General features: G+C 42.1%; 1 protein-coding gene and 1 long non-coding RNA gene across 2 annotated transcripts in view; one reads left to right on the top strand and one right to left on the bottom strand.

Moving 5' to 3' along the window:
* The first annotated feature begins 4,257 nt into the window (after positions 1 to 4,257).
* Positions 4,258 to 21,996, top strand: part of LOC139760124 (uncharacterized) — a 23,265-nt gene continuing 5,526 nt past the window's right edge. Inside the window, exons 1-3 of the long non-coding RNA XR_011715253.1 lie at positions 4,258 to 4,398; positions 15,080 to 15,185; positions 15,566 to 15,740. This is a non-coding gene — a long non-coding RNA (uncharacterized lncRNA). The remainder of the gene's footprint in view (positions 4,399 to 15,079; positions 15,186 to 15,565; positions 15,741 to 21,996) is intronic.
* LOC139760121 (uncharacterized) lies at positions 7,503 to 21,183 on the bottom strand. Its single transcript, XM_071682989.1, has 9 exons — positions 20,859 to 21,183; positions 15,546 to 15,677; positions 15,108 to 15,205; positions 14,024 to 14,175; positions 12,474 to 12,639; positions 10,556 to 11,466; positions 10,104 to 10,323; positions 9,843 to 9,942; positions 7,503 to 8,532 (listed from the first exon to the last, which is right to left on the bottom strand). The coding sequence occupies exons 1-9, from the start codon at positions 20,863 to 20,865 to the stop codon at positions 8,360 to 8,362; spliced, it is 1,959 nt and encodes a 652-aa protein (XP_071539090.1). The 5' UTR covers positions 20,866 to 21,183; the 3' UTR covers positions 7,503 to 8,359.

Raw genomic sequence — 21,996 nt, 5'->3', positions numbered from 1 at the left:
CAAGTTCAATTCTATACTCACAGTGAAGTCTAATTTTGCTCATCAAATCAATTTCAAATTAGCCATATCTAGTTCTAATGTCTCATTGGCATGTCTGATTCTAATGGCTTATGGTTATGTCTAGTTCTAACAGCATATAACCACTTCTAATTCTAATGTCTCATGGCCATGTCTAATTCTAATGACTTATGGTCATGTCTTTCTCTGATTACTTATGGCTACATCTGATTCTAATGGTTCATAGTCACGTCTAATTCTAATTGCTTATGGTTACATCTAATTCCAACGGCTTTTGACTACATCTAATGTCAATGGCATATGACTACGTCTGATTCTAATGGCTTATGTGGATCGTGATGTACGTATCCCGATGATGCTTTCTAAGGCAACTGGCTTATGTCTCTGACACCATTTGTCTTTGATGGCTAATTGCTTTCTACGTTGGTAGACACATCGTAGAAACACCTGATTGTCTGTAGGGAGTTTTGAAGTAATGTCCTTTCGTGTTTGTAAGATGTTAAAGTTGGAGCAAAACTCTCCATGCAAATTCGACCTGAGGGATGAGATATTTAGAGTGACCTTCATTCAGAGAATAGGTCTTTTGTCTCACCCTTTGCTACACAGGACGAGAGGGAATTCGTTTTCAATCAAAGGTTCTTGGATTGCCTTGTTTGTGAGGCCTTCATCCCGTGGTAGTTATCGACGAGGTAATGGCTTCTCTTTGATAGCTTTTCTTCTATTGAGATTCTCCACGAACACTTTGTCAAGATCATAAGGTTACACGAGCGGCGTATTCACATCCAGCCACTCCATCTGGGTCTCCCTAGATCATCGCTGAGCAGCCAGAACGACAGTGGTGTTCAGGGGACCTAGATACTGGAAGGACCTTCTCCAGGCCTCTCTGTTCCCTCTGTTTCCCTCGTGTCGGGGGGTCCGACAGAATTAGCATGGGAATTGATCGTAAAGCAGGGCAGTAACTTCGGCCAGATTCGTGTAAGTGACTTTGTGACTCCGGGATTCCCTCCACGACCTACCTGCCGGGGAGGTGGACGAAGGAACGCCGGTAATAACTTTTCTTTTATGGGGTTCTTGATGCCCCGCTGACCAGGCATTCCAGATGCCCTCGGAAAAGGGTGGGGAGGGAGGGGGTTGTTCAGAATGAATGGGACAGAAGGGACGGCGGGGATCATCTTGCAAGACACAGCCTGTCAATGGAACCTGGAGAAGAGTCGAGCAGTCGGGAGGGACTCCTGTGGGCAGCAGAATATACAAGAAATTGAGGGAGCATTGATAGCTCATCCAGAGGAACTGAGGACTGAAGTAGAGGGGTTTGTATTGGGCTAACGTAGGGGAGGAGTCGGGGAACAGAGGACATCAATCCATTGCCGAAATTGGTTCATCAGTTTCACACTGAGTTCTGGGGAACTCCACAGACTCACAGAGACAAGTGAACTGTTAAGATAGAATCCATCCAGGTCTGTGATTTTCATTTCTGATGACAGAAGCTCCGATCATGGACAGTCATCCGCACAGACACCAAAGGTGAATGAAAGTGAATAGATTTTAGTATGAATTCGTGAAGTCCATAATCTCTTCATGCTCACTGCGAAGGGGAGACAGGACTCATCATCACTACACTCGACAAATGCATCTTCACTACACCTTCGACACCCATCGGCCAATGACCTGATCCCTAAAGGTCCAATCAGAGGCCAGGGCTAGGAAGCTGATTGTTAAAAAGGAAAAGAAATAGAGAAAAAAGAATAACTACCAAAACAATATGTTCTTTTACTAGGGAGAGCCTTGTTAAGATCCCATGACCAGCTTGTTAGAGTTGCCATGGAAGGGTACTCGGGTTTGTAGAGGTCCTTTGATAAGCCACCGAGACTTGTAGAGGTCCTGTGGCAGGCTGCTTGGGCTTGTAGAGGTCTTGTAGGAGATAAGGATCGTAGGAAGAAAGAGAGAGAGAGAGAGAGAGAGAGAGAGAGAGAGAGAGAGAGAGAGGGCGACGCAGGACGGGTCCGGGTCTTTCGATTTGGGTGAAAGTGATTTCTCTGTGGCTTCCACTCCTGGCTCCCCACAGTCTGGCGAATATCAGCCCTAGCTACCCATACACTAGCGAACATCAGAAACCCTCACACACACACACACACACACACACACACACACACACAACACACACATATATATATATATATATATATATATAGATATATATATATATAATATATATATATATATATATATATATATGGAGTCATTTGTTTACCAAATGGCGTCCTAGCTATGCCTCTTCGTTGTATATCAATTGACTTATATTTCTATCTTGGATTTCCCCTGATGATGTGATTATTACACGAAAGTGCACTTGGTAACTTAACATCTTTCATTTCCCCGTGGACTCATGGTAATATATATATACATATATGTATGTGTGTATGTGTGTGTGTGTTTGCAATACACCACCACCACCATCACTACCACAGCCAGAGGATAATGGCCGGCCCCATTTACCCAAGCACTGTAATAATGTCACTCTCACTCTCTCACTGGTGCTCTGAGAGAGCGAGGCTTGCGTCCTCACTAGGAGGCGGGAGGAGGGACGGAGGCCCCAAACTCTGGTCATCAGAAAGAGATCTCTGGCGAACCTCGCAATTTGCTCAGCGTGTGCCGGAGTCTGCCAAATTGCTCTCCTCTCTCCTCCACCTCTTCCTCCTTGCCAGTTGTCCCCTCCGAGACATCTTGGTGTCCTCTCCGTCGTCTACAAGGTCTAGTCAACTACTTCTTCTTGTAGTGGAGCTTTTATAATAAGTTGGTCAACGATGATTTTACAAGCGTGTCTACGACAGTCACGCTCCTCTGGAACACCTGTCGTAGATGCTTTATAAAGTATATGTCTATTGTAGACGTATTAGTTTCTCTTGTCTATTGCAGCCATGTTCCTTACATATGTATTCATTATAGACATGTTCTTCTGTGATATCTATTGTATATGAATTCCTCTCAGATATCCATTGGAGGCATATTCTTTTCTAATGTCTACTGTAGAAATATTCTTTTCATATATCTGTTGTAGTCTTATTCCTTTCATATATCTGTTGTAGTCATATTCCTTTCATATATCTGTTGTAGTCATATTCCTTTAATACATCTATTGCAATCACTTTCCTTTCTAATATCTATTTGAGACAAATGTAGATATATTCGCTCATGATTTTTGTTGCAGACATATTCCTTTCTAATATCTATGTCATACATATTCCTTTCTGATGCCTACTGTACACATGTTCCTGTATGATAGCTGTTGTATCTATTGTATGCATATTCTTTTCTGATTTCTACTGTATATATATTCCTTTACAATAACTATTGCAAACATATTCCTTTCTATTATCTATTGTAGATAATTGTCCCTATAATATCTCTTATATCTATATTCCTTTCTAATATTATTGTAGACTTATTCCTATTTACTGTATATTCTAAAGATATTCCCCTCTGTTATCTAAGGTAGCAACATTTCTCCCTGATATCTAAAACAGATTTATTTCTAGTCATTGTAGATGTACTCTTCTCTGATGTCTATTGAAGATATATTCCCTTTCAGTATGTATTGTAAGCATATGCCTTTTCCAGACCTATTGAACATGATATTACAACAACCTAGGTGTGATATTTTGACCTTTTACCTGCGTCAGGTCAAAGTTCAGAACATAATATCATCAGGTAGTATTTGCTTTCATTTGCAAGTTTTGAACTAATACAATTTCGCTATATATTCTTCAAAAGCCGTTTGATCCAAGTTATTTCGATCAAAATTTTTTCTTTATATGATTAACTCAAGAATACTGGGACTCATAAATCCAAACAAAGCTATGAATTCAGTGTACTTATCTAGTTTTATAAACAAAGTATTCAAAGGATTTAGATTACGATGAAGTTCTATAAAATATACAAGATACCCCTCAAATTTTGGTGTTTACTTTTGTTTTCTATGGTAGTGTCATAATAGAAAACGTTAAAATTTATACGTAGACTACATCATTTTTTTTTCCGAAACTACGATTCTTTGTTATTAAACTAATCATTTAATGAATACATATAAAGTTCTATGGTTATACAGTAATAACGTTAGACTATCAATTAAGAGAGATACTTATGGTACCATATGAAAGTTAACCAGAGTGAACGTTACGGAGAAAACTTTTAAATCGAAAAATAGATTTTGATGGGTTCATAGTTCAGTAGTTTCAATTGTTTGACAGTTGCCTTAGGGCAACAGCCGCCGCCTGGCGTCGCTCGGAGTGAGCAGGCAGAGGGTGAGGACGTGCGCCATCCTTCTCTGCAGGTGTGTTGTTACTCCATCGATCCCGCGTTGCTCAGAGCGGAGTTACAAAGGTATAAACATGTGGTTGGTGATAATGGGTAGGTGACACAACATTTGATAGGCAACTATTGCGTTTGTTACAGGTGTGTGTGTGTGTGAGGCGGGCTGTGAGCCCCACGTTATCATTTTATGAGGTAATGAACTCGTTTAGGTGATTTGATGTGGATAGTTGGATGTAAATTGATTACATTTAGAGACGCAGAGTAAATGTGGAATATGGAAATAGAGTATTGTTAAAACACAAGAGCCAGGATAGTCACCACCTGTACGCTTTATGTACAGGTGAATATATGAACAGCTCAGTGTTGATAGTTGTTGTTGTTGACAGTAATTTGTGGTTGCCTTACAATAGACGTATATTGTCTTACTGTTATGGTAGATGCAATAATTTGACATTACCCGTTATTACCTGCGGATATATATAGTTTGTTTCTCGTATGTATATGGGAAGTGGTTATAACACATGTCGCTAAGTTACGTTACATCACGTAACACCTTAGATGGATGTGGCATGACACGACACCTGATACAGGTGTCCGCTACACATCAAGCCGGTATGTCATGACAAAAACAGATGCGGTCATTTGTGTTGTTAGACTGACGACTGCAGCTGTGGCGTTACGCAAGTATACGATCGTTGAACCGGCCCTTTACATCTGCGACATTATCTTCCCTAATATTCTCATGTCTGGCACATTGTCTTATTCTGCTGCGTTTACGTCCATCATATGTTCGGTAAAATTGTTGGCTACCGGCTAGAGTGAGCCTGATGTTATTTGACCGGTCTATAGACCCCAATGCTTTGGGAGGCGAGACGATGGATATTCGATTATGATTAATCGAATAACCGCTACATGAGCAACTTGGCTGAGTGGTCAGTGTACCAAGCTACCGCGCATATTGTTACGGGGTTCGAATTCCTGCTATTGGAGGGCGTTAGGTGATGTATGTACCGTATACATTTAACAATACCCCTGTGATCTCTGCAGTTTATTTACTGGTAAGTCCTAGTTATAGTTGTAATTACGAAAGGTTATTTTTTTTCTTTTTTTTTTCTTGCTATCGTAGCCAAGTGGAAATGACCACTTTGATGGTCCAACTGCTTGTTACGTAGCCTCGTCTGCACACCTTAGGACAAAGTGACAGTCTTCCCTTCCCCTCCCCTCCCCCACCCCGTGATGTAGTGAGGAGGGAGAGAACGAACAGATTGTGTGCAATAACATCGTAATGCACTTGTGAAAGGAAATTGTAAGATGACGCTGATGTCTGTAATGTACGTGTGTGTGTGTGTGTGTGTGTTTGCGCGCGCTTCCCCTGGTAATGTTAATACGTGGCAATTTGTTTTAATAACGAAAATCGTATTGATTTATATTCTTTACGAAAGCAGTCAATTATGAATATTTACGTATGTTTCTGATGAGACTGTGATATATTTCTGGTTCGGAAATTCAAGATTTTGGGTTGAATTTGCTTGATTAGTTTGGAGGAAAGGGTCAATTTGGAGTGTAGCACCGTGTATAGTAAGTTAGTGATTTGCGGGCAAATGTACGGGAAATCCGAGGGATTATTTTCATATTCTAAGATGATAGTAAAGTCCATTACTTTGGCCTTGTATTTTTTATTATAGTTGCTATATCCAATGATGATTGGCCATGATTTTTAATCATAGTTATATGATGTCTAGGATTAAAGTCAGGAATCGAGTTGGTGAATTGGAGATTTTTTTCCGGGTAGCTGATTGACTGACCACCCCAGACCAGAGGGAGGCCCAGGGTCACCGTGCCTTCTGCAACCCCTTTGAGGGTGAGGTGAGGAGCGCCTCTCTCCCCCACCTCCTCCTCCTCCGCGCGCTCTTCCCTTCCTCCTCCTAGATGATGAAGACATCACCGATGTTTCATCATGATTTTTTCATCTGATTATAGTTATCTCCACGAATTTTTTAGCTGGTTATAGTTATGTCCAGTGATGTTTGGCATTGATTTTTCAACTTAGTCGATATGTCAATTGATGTTTGGTCATGTTTCGGTTGTTTATAGATATCGAGTGCTGTTCAGCGATCATGTTTGAACAAATTACAGATCAGATAAGAGCAAATTGCTAAAGGAAACTACATAAGGTCGGTGTCTATCCATGCTAGGGGTAGCATATGTGTACACTCAGCCGATACTAGTGAATGAAACGAGACGAAGCGCAGCCGGCTGCGTCACCTCGTACTGCACGACCGTTAGTCCACTTGGGTATTGTCTAGCTCCCCGTGCGAAAGACTGGACGACTCTCTCTAGATTATAATCATCCCTAGTTTACATTATCATTAAATTTCGGTGATGAATAGAGAATTTAATCAGTTTTGCATAATTAATGGCTGCCTTTTGCTCTGTAAAGTGTTGGCATAGCAAAGAACTGCTGAGCAGTATTTTAACGCTCGTTTTACGAGTGGGGCGCTGCCAAGGGCGTGGATTTGGAGGTGGTGGAGAGTGCGGGGAAACCTGTCGTAGGGTATGGTGGTAACGCTGCGTTGACCTTCCACCAGCAAGCTTCATATGATTGGCAGAGCTGCCACATATGTGCCAACCGGGTAGGGGTGATGTTGAAACAACAGGAACTCCACTGCCACACTGTGCTAACAGAGCAGGATTGACTTAACTGTTGACAGATTCATTAACTGTTGGAAGATTCATTATCTGTTGAAAGATACATTAACTGTTGAAAGATACATTAACATCGACTTTATACCTGTTGTGCAAGACTTGACCAACATTAACATTTACTTCGGCTGTGGGTCTAACGAAGAGGGAATAATCCTGAGGTTTTTCGTTCGACACAATAGGTGACTCTTCTGTACATCATCTGACGACTCATTCTTACCGTTGAAGTAACCAGTACATCATCTCCCTCACCACGACGCCAGTTTACCTCCTTCCATCATCACCATCTCCCTCACCACGCCAGTTTACCCCCTCCCCATCATCATCATCTCCCTCACCACGCCAGTTTACCCCCTCCCCATCATCATCATCTCCCTCACCACGCCAGTTTACCTCCTCCCCATCATCATCTCCCTCACCACGCCAGTTTACCACCTCCCCTCATCACCATCTCCCTCACCCAATGGTTTTAGGACTTGATATCATATCCAGTTTAAGATTTTATTATTTCAGTATAGCATCCATACATCATAAGAGGGGAAAGAATATGTACAAAAGGATATTATCAATCATTGGTGACTTTCGTTTAAGGAGCCACAGCAACATGATAATGGCACTGCCACGTTTAAAGAAAACACGGGATTATTTAGTCCGTTTTCTCTAATTGTGGAACATATTGTCGTACTCTCGTCTACGTGGTTATTTCTTCTAGAGTTTCTAGGGTTAAACATGAAAAAAATATGTATCGATCAACATGAGAAGTGGTACATATCAAAGTTCTGAAGTTAATAGAACAATAAGACAGCACAGAGTGTAACGATGGTTACCCTAAGGGAATGACCACCACACACTGTATTTTGACTGTACTGTGGTTAAGCTGCTTAATGCACGCCATTTGTTAATCCACAGTTGGGACAGAATCGACAGGTGTCTTCCAGGTCAGTATCATATCACTGGCCTGGCGTAGACAATTAGGTAATTTGCCATGAAAGCATGAACTTTTTTTTCCTTCCACTATAACATTTGATGAACCCATCTAAGCTGATCCCAGCAGATATGAACTACTTCGAAGTAGCGATATCTCGCAGCAATACAAGTCCCAAAGACATATAAAAGAGTAGAGGATTTACCGGATTAGCATTGGTAGTCGTTAATGAGATTGAATTCTGTGAAGTAGGGAGTCGGAACTTCATTTTGGCTGCGGAATTTCATCTCAAGTGGTATCAAATCCCACCTTAAACACGAGAAGATCAAGGGATTCTAGCATGTAACGTGGTTGCAGAGTTTATACACTTGTGTTGCTTAGATGGGATGAAATGTCGAATCATTATCTCTGAGATCCGTCTTTTGGCTCCAAGAGATCCTTACAGAAGCAGTATTTTCTGAGGACGAAGTGCTTCATGCAGTGGCTCTGGTTACCATACTTGTTCGTTCTCATCACCTCCCCAAGGAGCGTGAACTCCTTGGATTTTTTCACCATCGCCTCCAGCATAGCACCGCCTGAAAGGAGGATGTATTAGTCCCTTTGGTTAATAGAATCTATAGTGTATACAGAGTCCTATGGTCTTAAGAGTTAACTCGGTGTGTGATGTTAATCCTACGTTATGGGAGCCCGATAATTCTACCTCATTTTGTGCTAATTGCATGACATTTGGTACAAACGTTTAACTGTACGCAAAGATGATGCTTGAAGTGGAATGCGTAAAAATCTCGTTCCATAATTGATGAATCGATTCAAAATTCTTTTGCATTTGTTATATGCATGAGCTGTACGTTACGTCTTAGAGGCTACCAAGCACATTAAGTTGGTAACCTGGCTATACGTGGCGCAAGTTATGTATACTTTATTTCTTACGTTTTTTTGAGTAAATTTTGGGGCAAATCATCAATTTTTTTTAAACATTCACCTACGTATGTATGAAACTAGTTCACCTATCTGCTCATGCAACAGTTTCTCACCTCGCTGTATACGAGTCATGTTCTTCACCTGACTCTACAGACGATAATTTCTCAAGTATTTGTTCGATAAGCCTTCTCTTGGTAAAGTAAGGTGCGCTGTTTTAGGTGCGGGCTTGCCTGGCTATGCATGAAGTAAGTTCTCGTGTAGCGATATACTGAAGTAACACCTTGAATGCATGTGTGAAATAGGTTATTCATGTGTTTGTGTGTGAGGCACATTCAGACGTGACTGTTTGAAATAAGTCTCCATCTGGATGCATATGTTTCATGTCCTCAACAGCTTAAGTTTTTGGTTGGTTTTGTATGTTGTAAAGTTTTCTCGAAGTGGTTGTTCACCTAGTTAAGTCCGAGATCTTTCATTCGTGTGTGTGTGAATCGAGTTCTCACGTCATAGCTGTATACGAAGTCATGATCTGGGCTTGGCATGATACAAGATCTCGTCTGGATATGTTTGAAGCAAAAGATCTCGCTTTCTTAAGAATGAAGTTCTGTTTTATCTTGAATTTATATGGAAATAAGAAAACTGCGTGCAGCGGGTTCTCCCTTGGCTTCGTTGGATGCAAGTCAGGTTGAAATTAATGGTTTTCCCTGGCTTTTTAACTAGGCTGTGTGGGGACAGAAGCCTCCGTCAAGGCGTATACACAAGCCAAGTATCACCTAGCTATTTATGAAGAGAAATCGTATTAGAAATGTGTGGGATATTCATCTCATGAATTGATTTTCTCCAGGTATGACACTTGTGTGTGTTTATATGCTTGTGCCTGACTATACATGTAGTATACGTTCACTCTTTTTTGTTGTGACTTCTATCTTTGGTGGGTTCCAAACAGTGAGCCGAAACAAAGCCTTACCTGGTTTGGTTTGGAACTCGATGAGGTAAGTGGAGGTATGGTCAGTTGGCCGACGCTTCGCACTATTGTTGCTGGGGAAGGCCAGTCGAGCGCTCAGAACCTGCAAATCAGAGCTGTTTATGGAGACTTGGGGAGACTGAACGTCACTTTATATTCTAACCGATTTGTTTGTGTTTGTCGTATTTTGCATGGCAGCTGAGACGGCACGGGATGTCTCATACTCTCTCTCTATCTATTTATCTATCTATCTATCATACCAACCTTGTCGAGGTGTAGGGGCTCGCACTGGACGAATTCTTCGAGGCGCGAGTTAAGCTCCTTCGTGACCATCTCGGCAGCCGCTATGACACTCTCGTCGGTAATACTCGCAGTCAAGTATACCTCACAGCTGCAGAAGACCTCTGGGATATTGACATCCGAGCATATTCTTGTCTCTGGGACCTCGGCGAATAAGCTCTGGCCATATTTGGGTTTCACTGAGCTGTGGGACGCAGGGAACAGCATTTATAGTCGTACTACCTGAACGAGTTAGTATTGAGAGATTCTGTTGAGGAATGGTATAGTATTCATGAGTATTGATAGGATTGAAGTCATGCTGAGAAGGATTTGTCTCGTGAAGACACGAAGACGTAAGCACATTTAGCACACACACACACACACACACACACACACACACACACACACACACACACAAAATGCTTTGCGTGTCTTACCGCTCAGCGCCGGAGGCAAAGTCCCCAGACGCCAGACTATGAAGTGTTTCATGGATGTCCAAGTTCGAGATGAGTCTCTTGGTATTCGTGACGAGGTTCTTCCAGGCCTCGGGGTACACTTTCTTGAACCAAGGCGGGAACACCATGAAGCAAAAGGGTAGTTTCTCCTCCACCATACCCAAATACGTGTGGCGGAAGGGGCCGTACCGTAAGCCATGGTCGCTAATGAGGATGACAACAGTGTGATTCAGGTACCCGTTTTCGTTGAACTGAGTCAGCAGCTTGACCAATCCATCGTCCACCACTCTTGGCATCCTGAGATGATCGTGCGTAATGCCCGCACTCCAGTAGAAGGCGAAGTACGGCATGTCCTGTAACTCCTCAGCCATGGCTAAGGAGTGGTCGTGCATCACAGACACTGTCAACCTAGGACCCACACAGGGACTGTATGTGAAACCCCTGAAGGAAGGGACTCCATGGGAAAGCTTACTCAAAGCCGTACGGTAGACATCTTCGACGAAGTAATCGACTGGTTTCTTGGCAAATCCACTATGTCTGTAGGTGAATATACCCCTGGGCACCACGTCTTCGCCAAAGCCCGTCAGGAAACCTTCATTAGCGAAATCTTTCCATATCAGCGGACAGTCGTCGAGTAAGTATTTCTTTTTGTCCGAGCATTTCAGTTTGTCTAAGTCTTGTAGGGTATATCCCGTCATAAGGGCGTAGGTATTGGGTAAGGTGTTTTCGGCTATTTTATTGTAGCCTCGAAAATCTAGCGCCTCGACTTCCTCCATGAGGTATCGATAGGTCTTCGGCATGTGACGAATTGCGTTGAAACGGGACACTGCGTCCGTCCCCATCAACAAAACGCTCAGCTTCTCCGGGTGGTTACTTCGATGTCCGAAGTTCTTCTGAAAATGACGAAAACAAGAATTTAAGGTAATTTCAAAGGAATCTATTACCACTGATTTATTTCCTCGTACTTTTCTCGGCAGTTAATGATAAACCTTAAAGTTTCTTTTCTTCCGTACTTGTTCGCCGTTTCCCGTGTTTACGAGGTAGTGGTAGGAATAGGAGGATAGGCTTCATTCGCTCGCCACCATTTGCTAGCTGTCGTGCGTGACGCATCGAAACCACAGCCTCCTATCTACGACCAAGCCCCACCAACGTCTCCGAGGTTTACCCGGCTGACTCACGTTCCTTGGTGCAATCCAGCACGTCGTCCCCTGTATACCACATCGTTCAGGCCCCGATCACTTAAAATCTTGTTCACTCCATCCCTCCATTTCAGTTCGGGGTCTATCCTTCTTGTCCCCTCCATGTATTCTCTTTGTCAACCTCTGCTTCTTCATTCTCCCCATTTGTCCAAACCATTTCAGCTCGCCCTCTTCAGGTTTCTCAACCATTCAAACATTTCATTTCCAAAACGTTCACCCTCTTCCGCACATTCTCATCTATAACCCTTGCCTCGCATCTAGACAACACAGTTGGGACTACTATACCTCCAAACACCCAATTTCGCCCTCTCTTTCCACACTCCTTGATACTCCTAGAGGCTTTGCCCCCTTATCAAGTCTATATAACTCGCATCAGCTTTTGTGGTTCTATTTCCTATAATGTCCACTTTCAAGTATCCAAAAGATTTCACTTTCCCTGGTATTCTCCACTCAAACTCGCACCCTAAACCATCTGCCTTTCTGTACTGCTAAACCCAATAAGCCTTCCATTCATTCTCATCCACTTTTAACTGTGTCTTTTCACGCACTCGCTCCCAAACTCTAACACCAAATTCTGCAGTTTTTTCGCTCTGATCTGCCACCAGCGCCGTGTCGCCTGCAAACAACAGCTGACCCACCTACCCTCGATATGACGAAAAACCTTTTTCTTTTTTGTCTTCTAAAAACAGAGTGTAAAATACCTTAAACAGTTTTCGTTTCTCCTCTGCCCTCCAAGGTTGTATGAAATAGTGGACGTTCTGGTAGAATATTGTGTTGTTATCGAGACTATTGTTATAACAGGTCACCACTATCCCATCGTCCGGTATCGGCGTCTTATCCATAACAAGAGGAACGCTCTCTTTCAACCTGTAAAGTATGGACTATTGTTAAATTTCGAATGGATGCTGTTGCTTCTCTAAGCTCTCTCGCTCTCTCTGCGTGGACGAATTATTAATAATGGTTGTATACTGTTGTTTCTCTAAGCTGTCTTTTCAATGATAATCTAGTCATGATATATTTTGTGTCATCTGAGAAGAATCAACACCAGAATAATTATGTCGAAGTCTGAAATGTTGTCCCACTCGTAGGTTCTAAAGTTTTGGTCAATAATGCATATCACACACATGTACACACAGACAAAGAAATACTATTTAGATTATCATATCACACACACACATGAATACACTATAGATTATCATCAATGCTATCAAGTTATTATTAGAATGACAGTAAAGTCATTGTTTAGCGGAGTAGATAAACATGTTCGCTGGAGTGCGAGTATGAACTGAGGGAACCTTGTTGAAGTCGAGTTGTCCCACAGGGGATGTCTTATGGACGTGGGGAGTGAGATGCTTGGGTGGGGACAGTATGTGGTACGAGGTGGGTTGATCGGGTCGGAAATGATAAGAGCAAGTTAGGGGTGTAGGAGTAATACGAGTACGGTTAAGAGAGCTGAAGAGGGTGTGGAGAAACGGTTATACTGTTGATCGTCTGTTCAAGCTGTTTTCAATATACCTCTTGCCTCCTTCGAGCGTTTCTATAACTTGATACTTGTTATCGAGTCAAATACCTTCTAGCAGTCTATAAACCCCTATGTTAAACTGCCGGTGATCGCTTTACGACCGTCCATGGAGCACAAATCTAATATTTTGAAACTTTTGTTGTCCTAATCTCCTTCGTCTTCTGTTTCCATACTGATCTTACCCACAAAGGTTCTAACCATGGTGATCTCCAAGATTCGTTTGTATAGTTTGATCGTGTGGTTTATAAAGGAGATTCTACGGTAATCGTCTCTTCTTCAAGATTCGTCTTACGATATATTGACAGGTACCATTTTACCTCAGTCGTCTGGGATTTTCTCCATAGTTCCATGTTGTAATTATCAGGGTTAGACTATCCTCATTCGAGCACTCAGGTGATTTGATGAATATAAGTTTTCTTTAGTATTTCTTCTAGCTCTGGTATTGTGTGGTGTGAAAGACGAACGTGTTTGGAAGTTAGGAGGATGCGCGATGAAAGACGAAGAGGAACAGTATGTGAGGAGAGAATTCTTAAGAGTTCGAACATGAAAACGAAGTTAAAGGAGGAGAGAGACAAAGTGAAGGGAAGTCTGTTGGTGCAGAGAGTTCATCTGCTTGTCTATAAATTTCAGCGGTTATGACACTAAGTAGATCTATCAAACTAGAGAGAAAAATAAGCCATAACATCGATGGCTTTATCTGTTCGAAATATTCTTTCGCATACCACTTACTTGTGTACCCTCTCGGGTCCTTTCTCAATCCCTTGGTAGCTGCAGTTGAAGGTGTCTGATGTCAAATTGTAATCGCTGATACGGTCCTTGAAGAACAAGACATGCTGTCTCTTCTCCTCCGTCAGCGGGCGGTACTTGGAACACACAAAGCCCTAAAAGATATACGCGTATTGTAGTATCAAGTCATTAACGAGGACCAGGAAGGACGTTTGATACGTTATGATGATAATAGTAGACGTCGCTGTATCACTAGAACGTAAGCTTGGGGACAGAGAAGCCATCCAACACTATCAGTTGCCAAGAGGAGAAAAGTGGTAAAGGGGAAGCGAGATCAGTGTGGTGTATCGTATACCATGAAATGTCCGATCATCCACTTCTCTTGGTTGGTAGAGTCGTGAGGTGGAGAAGCATTTCTCTGAGCATAGAATTTAAGAGCTTATGGGCATCAAGCTCTTTTGTGTTATATGTGGATGAATATGGATATCTGCCAGGCTAGCAGGGAGTAGAAGCGTTATATAAAGGGTGGGAAAAGAGGGTGGGGAGAAACATAGAAGCTGCATACATAAGCATGAGAAGGATTGGTGTGTTTGGCAAAGCTGGTTCGCGGATTGGGTCTTAGCGGCAGCAAAAGGAGGCGGGGCAAAAAAAATATGGAAGGCAGCCAATTAGGAAGGAGAGTTTTGAGACAGCCAGACAAATTTTTCTGCTAGTGATATACATCTGGGAAAGTCCGGGTCAAATGTGGTCAGTTCACTGAGGAAGACACTGTGAGGTCGCTGCGTTAGAGCACTAAACAGTTCTTGCCCATCTCTTAATTGTTCTCCCACAACCTATCGTCATATATATATATATATATATATATATATATATATATATATATATATATATATATATATATATATATATATATGTAGTGTCAAGCGCTATGATCTATTACATTGTCGAACTTGACACTTTCAATTTTAAGTTTCCCCTTTGATTTTACCTGCATCTTGTATACACTCGTTCCTAATGTACTTGTATCTATACCGAATCAAATGCTCATCTTTTTCGCAGATCCGCCATCCTCAAGTGACCGTCTTACCTCAATTTGTGGTCGTCTCGTCTTCAGTATGTCCTCCATGGGGAAATTAGGGATCATACAGCCCGCAGTGTTGACCAGGTAGGCGGCGGCGACATCATCTGTAAGTCGATGTAGTCGGTCACTGATAACACAGAGAACCTCTTTGATTACGGTGATTAATTTGAGCTATGTCAGTGGTGGATGTCGACGTCTTCCTATAAACTTTTAAAACACTGAAAAAAGTTGTTTTGCGAGCATGAAGTCATTCCTTAAGTGCAGTATGGTTCAACTCTCGTATTTAGATGTTTTCCCATTTTATATGCTGGTAAGAAAAGTAAACTGGGATATGAAACGTGTAAAAACTTAATAAAGATAATCGGTGGCCATGGAAAATATGTAGGATTACATTGTGATAATACATGATTCAATCTCATTGTTGCTGTAAAATCCTTAACTTACCAGAACACTTGATGCCACAGGGTTTTGGATCTGCCAAGGACGGAGCAACTATAGGATCCATTGGGTCCAGATACAGGTAAACGACCGTCCAGAAGCAAAGCATCAGCACCAGACTCGTCATCACGCCGTATCCTGTGTGGGGCAAGAACACTCATCTGTGGACGTGGCTGATATAGTCTTAACAGTAGACGCTATGTGAGTATGGTGGTGTTAGACTTGGTTTTGAACACTCTGCGTTGGGTGGGGTTTAGCTGCTCTTTTTTTTTTTATGCGATACCCAGATAGACGGGTTTTGTCCCGCTGGTGGTCCAGTAGTTTGGTACCTTGGCCGCCTGCTGTTGTCGGGGTTCGACTCTCTCGGGCGCGCAATGGCTGTGATATATATACATGGAGTGTTTGTAGATACCTGCCAGCGTCCATGGTAGCGAATGGAACCATGGAAACAGGTGTGAGTCATAGGGTAGGTGAAGGTTCTGCGAGCAGTGAAGAATGGGTGGAAGGAGAGGTCGCTATCTGGGAGGGCAAAAAATGTGTATTATTGAGGGTTTGATAGTCCCAACGATGTTGTATGGATGCAAGGCATGAGCCATGGTTAAGAAGGTACGGAAGAGATTGCAAACGATAGAAATCAAATATGCTAAGACAGTATGTGGTGTGAAGAGGATCGATCGAGTCAGTTATGATAACAGTGAGGTTTGGTGATAAGAGGAGTAAGGGTGAGAGCTGAAGAGCGTGTGCTGACATCGTCTGGACATAGGGAGAGAACGAGTGGGGTGAGTGACAAAGAGGATACATGAGTTAAAAGTAGAGACAGGTGGAGAGAATAAGCGGGGAGAGGTTAACAGAGGATATATGTCAAAAGTCGAGGGATCAAGAAGTGGGGAAACCAAATAGGAAATGGAAAGATGAAGTGAAAATCATATTAAGTGTTCTAAGCCTAGACATGCAGGTAGGTGCAAGACGTGCACTGGATAGGGTGAATTGGTGCGATGTGACATAAGAGAATGACATGCTGTCATTGGACTGAACTAGAGTATATGCGGCAACCGGGGGTAACCGGGTAAAGGTTAGTGAAGCCTGGCTGTGGACATGAGCGTGTAGTTTCGGCACATTACGCATGAGAACTAGAGAATGAATGCAAGAGAATGAGGCCTTTTCTTCGTCAGTTCTTAGCGCATCCCTGCAACGTGGGAAACTGCGATTATATATATATATATATATATATATATATATATATATATATATATATATATATATATATATATATAGGAGAGGGAGATATCAATTGCTCAGTTTCATCTTATATTATATGATCCCTTAGTCAGGTTGCCCTTAACATGTCACAAGTGAAGGGCAGTCTGACTATATAGTGAGGCATCATATGATATGAAACTGAGCTAATAATTTCTCCCCGATGTGATTATTGCACGAAAGTGCACTCGGGAACTTATCGTGTTTCGTTTCCCCTTTGGAGGGAATATCCTCACTTGGCCCCCTTCTCTGTTCCCTCTTTTGGAAAATTAAAAATAAACGAGAGGGGAGGATCTCTAGTCCCCCGCTCCCTCCTCCTTCCGTCGCATTTTACAACAAGCAGGGAATACGTGGGAAGTATTCTCTCCCCTGTCCCTAGGGATAATTATATATATATATATATATATATATATATATATATATATATATATATATACATACATCTATATAATAATATGCACACGTGACAAGTTTGTACGATATACAGGTGAAGTGATGGGAGCTTACTGTCCTTAACACCTGCTGTTTTCGCACAGGTGTATTCAAAGCGTGAATATAGCCAGAACCAGACGTAACCACTTTTCGCCTCCGCTGCGACAGATATGATCAATTCCCGTAACTCCTGTGACTGTATACTGATGAGGTACTACGCTAAGCTAACGGGCTAGGCTATATTGAACTTTTTAACAGGGTTGTTCTATTATGACGTTCCTTGTACTGCATAGCAGTCATGTCACCAAACGCAAATACAATCGCTTATTACCAGCAATATATTTCGTTCCCATTCCTTGGTACCACATCATTGGTCTGCCGTTGAGTGAATTCCCAACTTGATTTAGGTATTATTTGACAGTGTAATAAAAAAGAACCGCTATAGCGTAGGCAAATTATCACGTTAACCTCAATAGCTTTCTCTCTCTCTCTCTCTCTCTCTCTCTCTCTCTCTCTCTCTCTCTCTCTCTCTCTCTCTCTATTTCGGTTCTAGATATGCTTCTAGATACTCGACTACTTCACTTTGGTTAAATATAGGCCAGTCTTAGCGCTCCTCTCATGCTGCGCCACGGAATGGCATTCCCAGTAGCTAAACGATCATCTATCAGAGGTCTAAAGAAATCTGTTGGTTAGACCGTTTCAGTGGATGGATGGTAGATTGTTGAGAAAAGGACAATCACACATGTCGGAATAGTAAAGCACCTCCGAAGGAGTCTTGTCTTTACGTGAGAAGTCTCCGATGTTCTATGTGCCTTTCCCTCATCCTCGAAGTTCGTTGATTGTGTCCCTCTGATTCAATCATCAGTCATATTTTTTTTTTGCCCCCACTAGGAGAAAAGAATAGGATGCATTTGCGTTCATGTTGAATCGTGTTCTTTAATATTCACGTAAGCTTTAATGTTACGAAACCATTCACTTGAAGTGTGTCGAACAAGATCAAGAAAGTGTAACCCTTTTCATCAGTATTTAACTCGACAGGCGGTGATATCGTTGATGCTGTCCATATTAATCCACGAGAAAAGGCAGTCTCCATCTTCCACACGCAAGAACTTTCATCTTAGATTCGATGACAAAATACACTGTAGATTCCAGCCTCATATAGAAGGATAGAGCATCTGATTCAGAGGTGGCAAGCACCCTTATTCGGAGGTAAGACCCAACCCCCCAACATTCTACACTATATTTTCTTAAGCAGTTCTTCTTTACGCAAATCACGCTCGTTAGAATCGGTGACAGAGGCGACAAATCTCCCTTGAATCCTATCGTCTACAGAAGCGGTAATAACCGTAAACTGGATACGTAAAGATGTTTAAAGTCAAGATTGACAAATCGCGTAAACACATTGTCTGTAATTCGTTCGGCAAAGAATAAGATGATTGTATTTTCCTCGTCAGTAATCCTCTGGTACTACCATCATCATCGCGGTCAACGAGTAAAAAGGAATAGATTTCCAGCGCCATTCTCATCACGAGTCTTTCTCTTTCCGACAAAATAGGGGAAAGTGGTAAAGCGTCCTTACGTTCGTTTTTTTGAGGCTACTGGAGGGAACTACATATACATTACTTGAATACCATATGGAAACCAAGAAAGCTCAGGCTAACCGCTAGTTAGAATCCTCGATTATTCATAAGTGATCAATGGTCAGGCAATCGTTATGCCAGGTGCATGGTGAACCATTTCTCGTGCTGAAAACCATAAATGTCAACTGAAGACTTCGTGTCCAGTTACCGACATCAGAGATTTGGTTATCGCCGTGATCCCTCGTAGAAGTGGTGGAGGTTGTGTGGATCGGGTGTTTGCTTTGAAGAATGTATGTGAGAAATACTTAGAGAGCAAATGGATTTGTATGTAGCATTCATGGATCTGGAGAAGGCATATGATAGGGTTGATAGAGATGCTTTGTGGAAGGTATTAAGAATATATGGTGTGGGAGGTAAGTTGCAAGGAGTAGTGAAAAGTTTTACCAAGGTTGTAAAGCATGTGTACGAGTAGCAAGAGAGAAAAGTGATTAGTTCCCAGTGAATGTCGGTTTGCGACGGGGTGCGTGATGTCTCCATGGTTGTTTAATTTGTTTATGGATAGGGTTGTTAGGGAAGTGAATGCAAGAGTTTTGGAGAGGGGCAAGTATGCAGTCTGTTGTAGATGAGAGGGCTTGGGAAGTGTCAGTTGTTCGCTGATGATACATCGCTGGTGGCTGATTCGGGTAAGAAACTGCAGAAGTTGATGACTGAGATTGATAAAGTGTGTGAAAGAAGAAAGCTGAGAGTAAATGTGAATAAGAGCAAGGTTATTAGATACAGTAGGGTTGAGGGACAAGTCAAGTGAAGTGTTTTAGATATCTGGGAGTGGATTTAGCAGCGGATGGAACCGTGGAAGCGGAAGCGAGTCACAGTGGGGGAGGGGGCGAAGGTTGTGGGAGCATTGAAGAAAGTGTGAAGACGAGAACGTTATCTCGGAGAGCATAAATGGGTATGTTTGAAGGAATAGTGGTTCCAACAATGTTATATGGTTGTGAAGCATGGGCTATATAGATGGGGTTGTACGGAGGGTGGATGTGTTGGAAATTAGATGTTTGAAGACAATATGTGTGTGTGTGTGTGTGTGTGTGTGTGTGTGTGTGTGTATGTATATGTGCGTGTGTGGGCGTTCATGTATATGCATGTGTATGTGGGTGTGTTGGGCCATTCTTTGCTTCCTTGCGCTGCCTCGCTAGCGCGGGAGACTGCGGTTAAGTATATATATATATATATATATATATATATATATATATATATATATATATATATATATATATACACACAACAATCACCAATGGAAAGAGAAAATAAGAACGATGAGTATAAACAAATGTTTATTCCATCCTCTGTCTGAGGATGTAATAAAGGAAAGAACTTATCGTATATATATATATATATATATATATATATATATATATATATATATATATATATATATACATATACATATATATATATATATATATATATATATATATATATATATATATATATATATATATATATATATATATATATATGGATCTCGAGAAGGCTTATAATAGGGTTGATAGAGATGCTTTGTGGAAGGTTTTAAGAGTATATGGTTTGGGTGGTAAGTTGCTAGAAGCAGTGAGAGGTTTTCATCAAGGTTGCAAGGCATTTGTACGAGTAGAAAGAGAGGAGAGTGATCGGTTCCCAGTGAAGGGTGGTCTGCGGCAGGGTTGTGATGATGTCCCCATAGTTGTTTAATTAGTTTATGGATGGGGTGTTTAGTGAGGTAAATGCCAGAGTTTTAGAGAGAAAGGTAAGTGTGCAGTCTATTGGGAATGAGAGGACCTGGGGAGTAAGTCAGTTGTTGTTCGTTGATACAACACTGGTGGCTGATTACGAAAAGTAAACGCTGCATCACGCAACTTTGAGGAGAGTATAAGGCACTGGGGGGATAAGTTTTGAGGAGCTTGCTTTCCCCTGGATTCGAGAACTGGCGGGGCCGCAATGGGTAAATGCTTTGCACAGGTTCCAAATATATTTCATTGGATCTCGTCTGTAATCGGGTTATCAAATAACTTACTGGTCATTATGGAACGGGATGCCGGTGCTTTATTCCTATTGATGTTGTAGAAGACTTGTGTAAACCCAGGAGGAGATGGCGTACCCAACTGGACCGTTCAGCAAGGAGGAGCGAGGAGCGAGAACTGTTGTAACCCCCACCGTACCGATCGTGAGCCACACTTGGCCTTTCTACACGTGTAGATACTAGTATTTTCTGGTTAGCGATGGCAGATGAGAAATGGACTACGTGGAATACGGTCCGCGAGTGTAACACCTGCTTCGCGTTACGCTAGTATGTCTCCGCAAGCGGATATATCACTGGTTCCCTCACCCCGCTGCTGCTCGTCCTCGTGACTTGTTTCCTAACCTCGCGGCAGCATACCACGGTTAACCCAGCTGTTCGTCCTCTTCCATTCGTATATATATATATATATATAATATATATATATATATATATATATATATATATATATAATATATATATATAGCGTTAATGAGTAATCTGTTGCTCTTGCCTTCTCCTCTAAGGTAAACAAATGTCATTGTATAAGACTCGTCCATTGTAACTTGTGGCGGCAGTTTTATGGTGTAAAAGTGAATTCAGTCTTGACTGGTCATCGAGGGTCAAAAGGATGCTAGGAACGAACACCTTCTGGTAATGATATTCTTACGCCAAGTTGTCAGGGATGAATCCTCTACATTGAGACGTGCATGTCAACTTGCGTCATTAGCTTCTTGATACCACACTTGTGCTTCCACGTTAGACAAGGTGTCCACAGAAAATGGGGTTACTCAGAGGTGGGGTTTGCGAAGAAGAAAGTTTAGTGTGTGGGAATTGAAGTTTATCTCTCCACAGCTTCCCTTAGTTACCATCAGGTGGGGAATATACTATACCTCTCGATATATCTAATATTCCCTAGATGTCATGGCAACCATCTTTTTTTGACACCATAATGGACTATCTTTACGTGAGTTGACTCGTGATCTATGAGGCGAGCAATGGGTAGTACTTGAGAAGCCAAACACTCTACCCTCGGAGCGAGAACCATGGTAGCGCAAAGGAGCACCTTCTGACAGCCGGGTTTCGGAGGGATCAGAGAGAGGGAGGAAGCAAATGGGTGTTGCTCTACAATGTTGCTCTACAGGTCTGAGAGCTC

The sequence above is a fragment of the Panulirus ornatus genome, chromosome 35 (assembly GCF_036320965.1).
Source record: "Panulirus ornatus isolate Po-2019 chromosome 35, ASM3632096v1, whole genome shotgun sequence".
NCBI lineage: Eukaryota > Metazoa > Arthropoda > Malacostraca > Decapoda > Palinuridae > Panulirus > Panulirus ornatus.
Note: the sequence above shows the minus strand (reverse complement) of the source record. Positions and strands in the feature narration are given on the sequence as shown.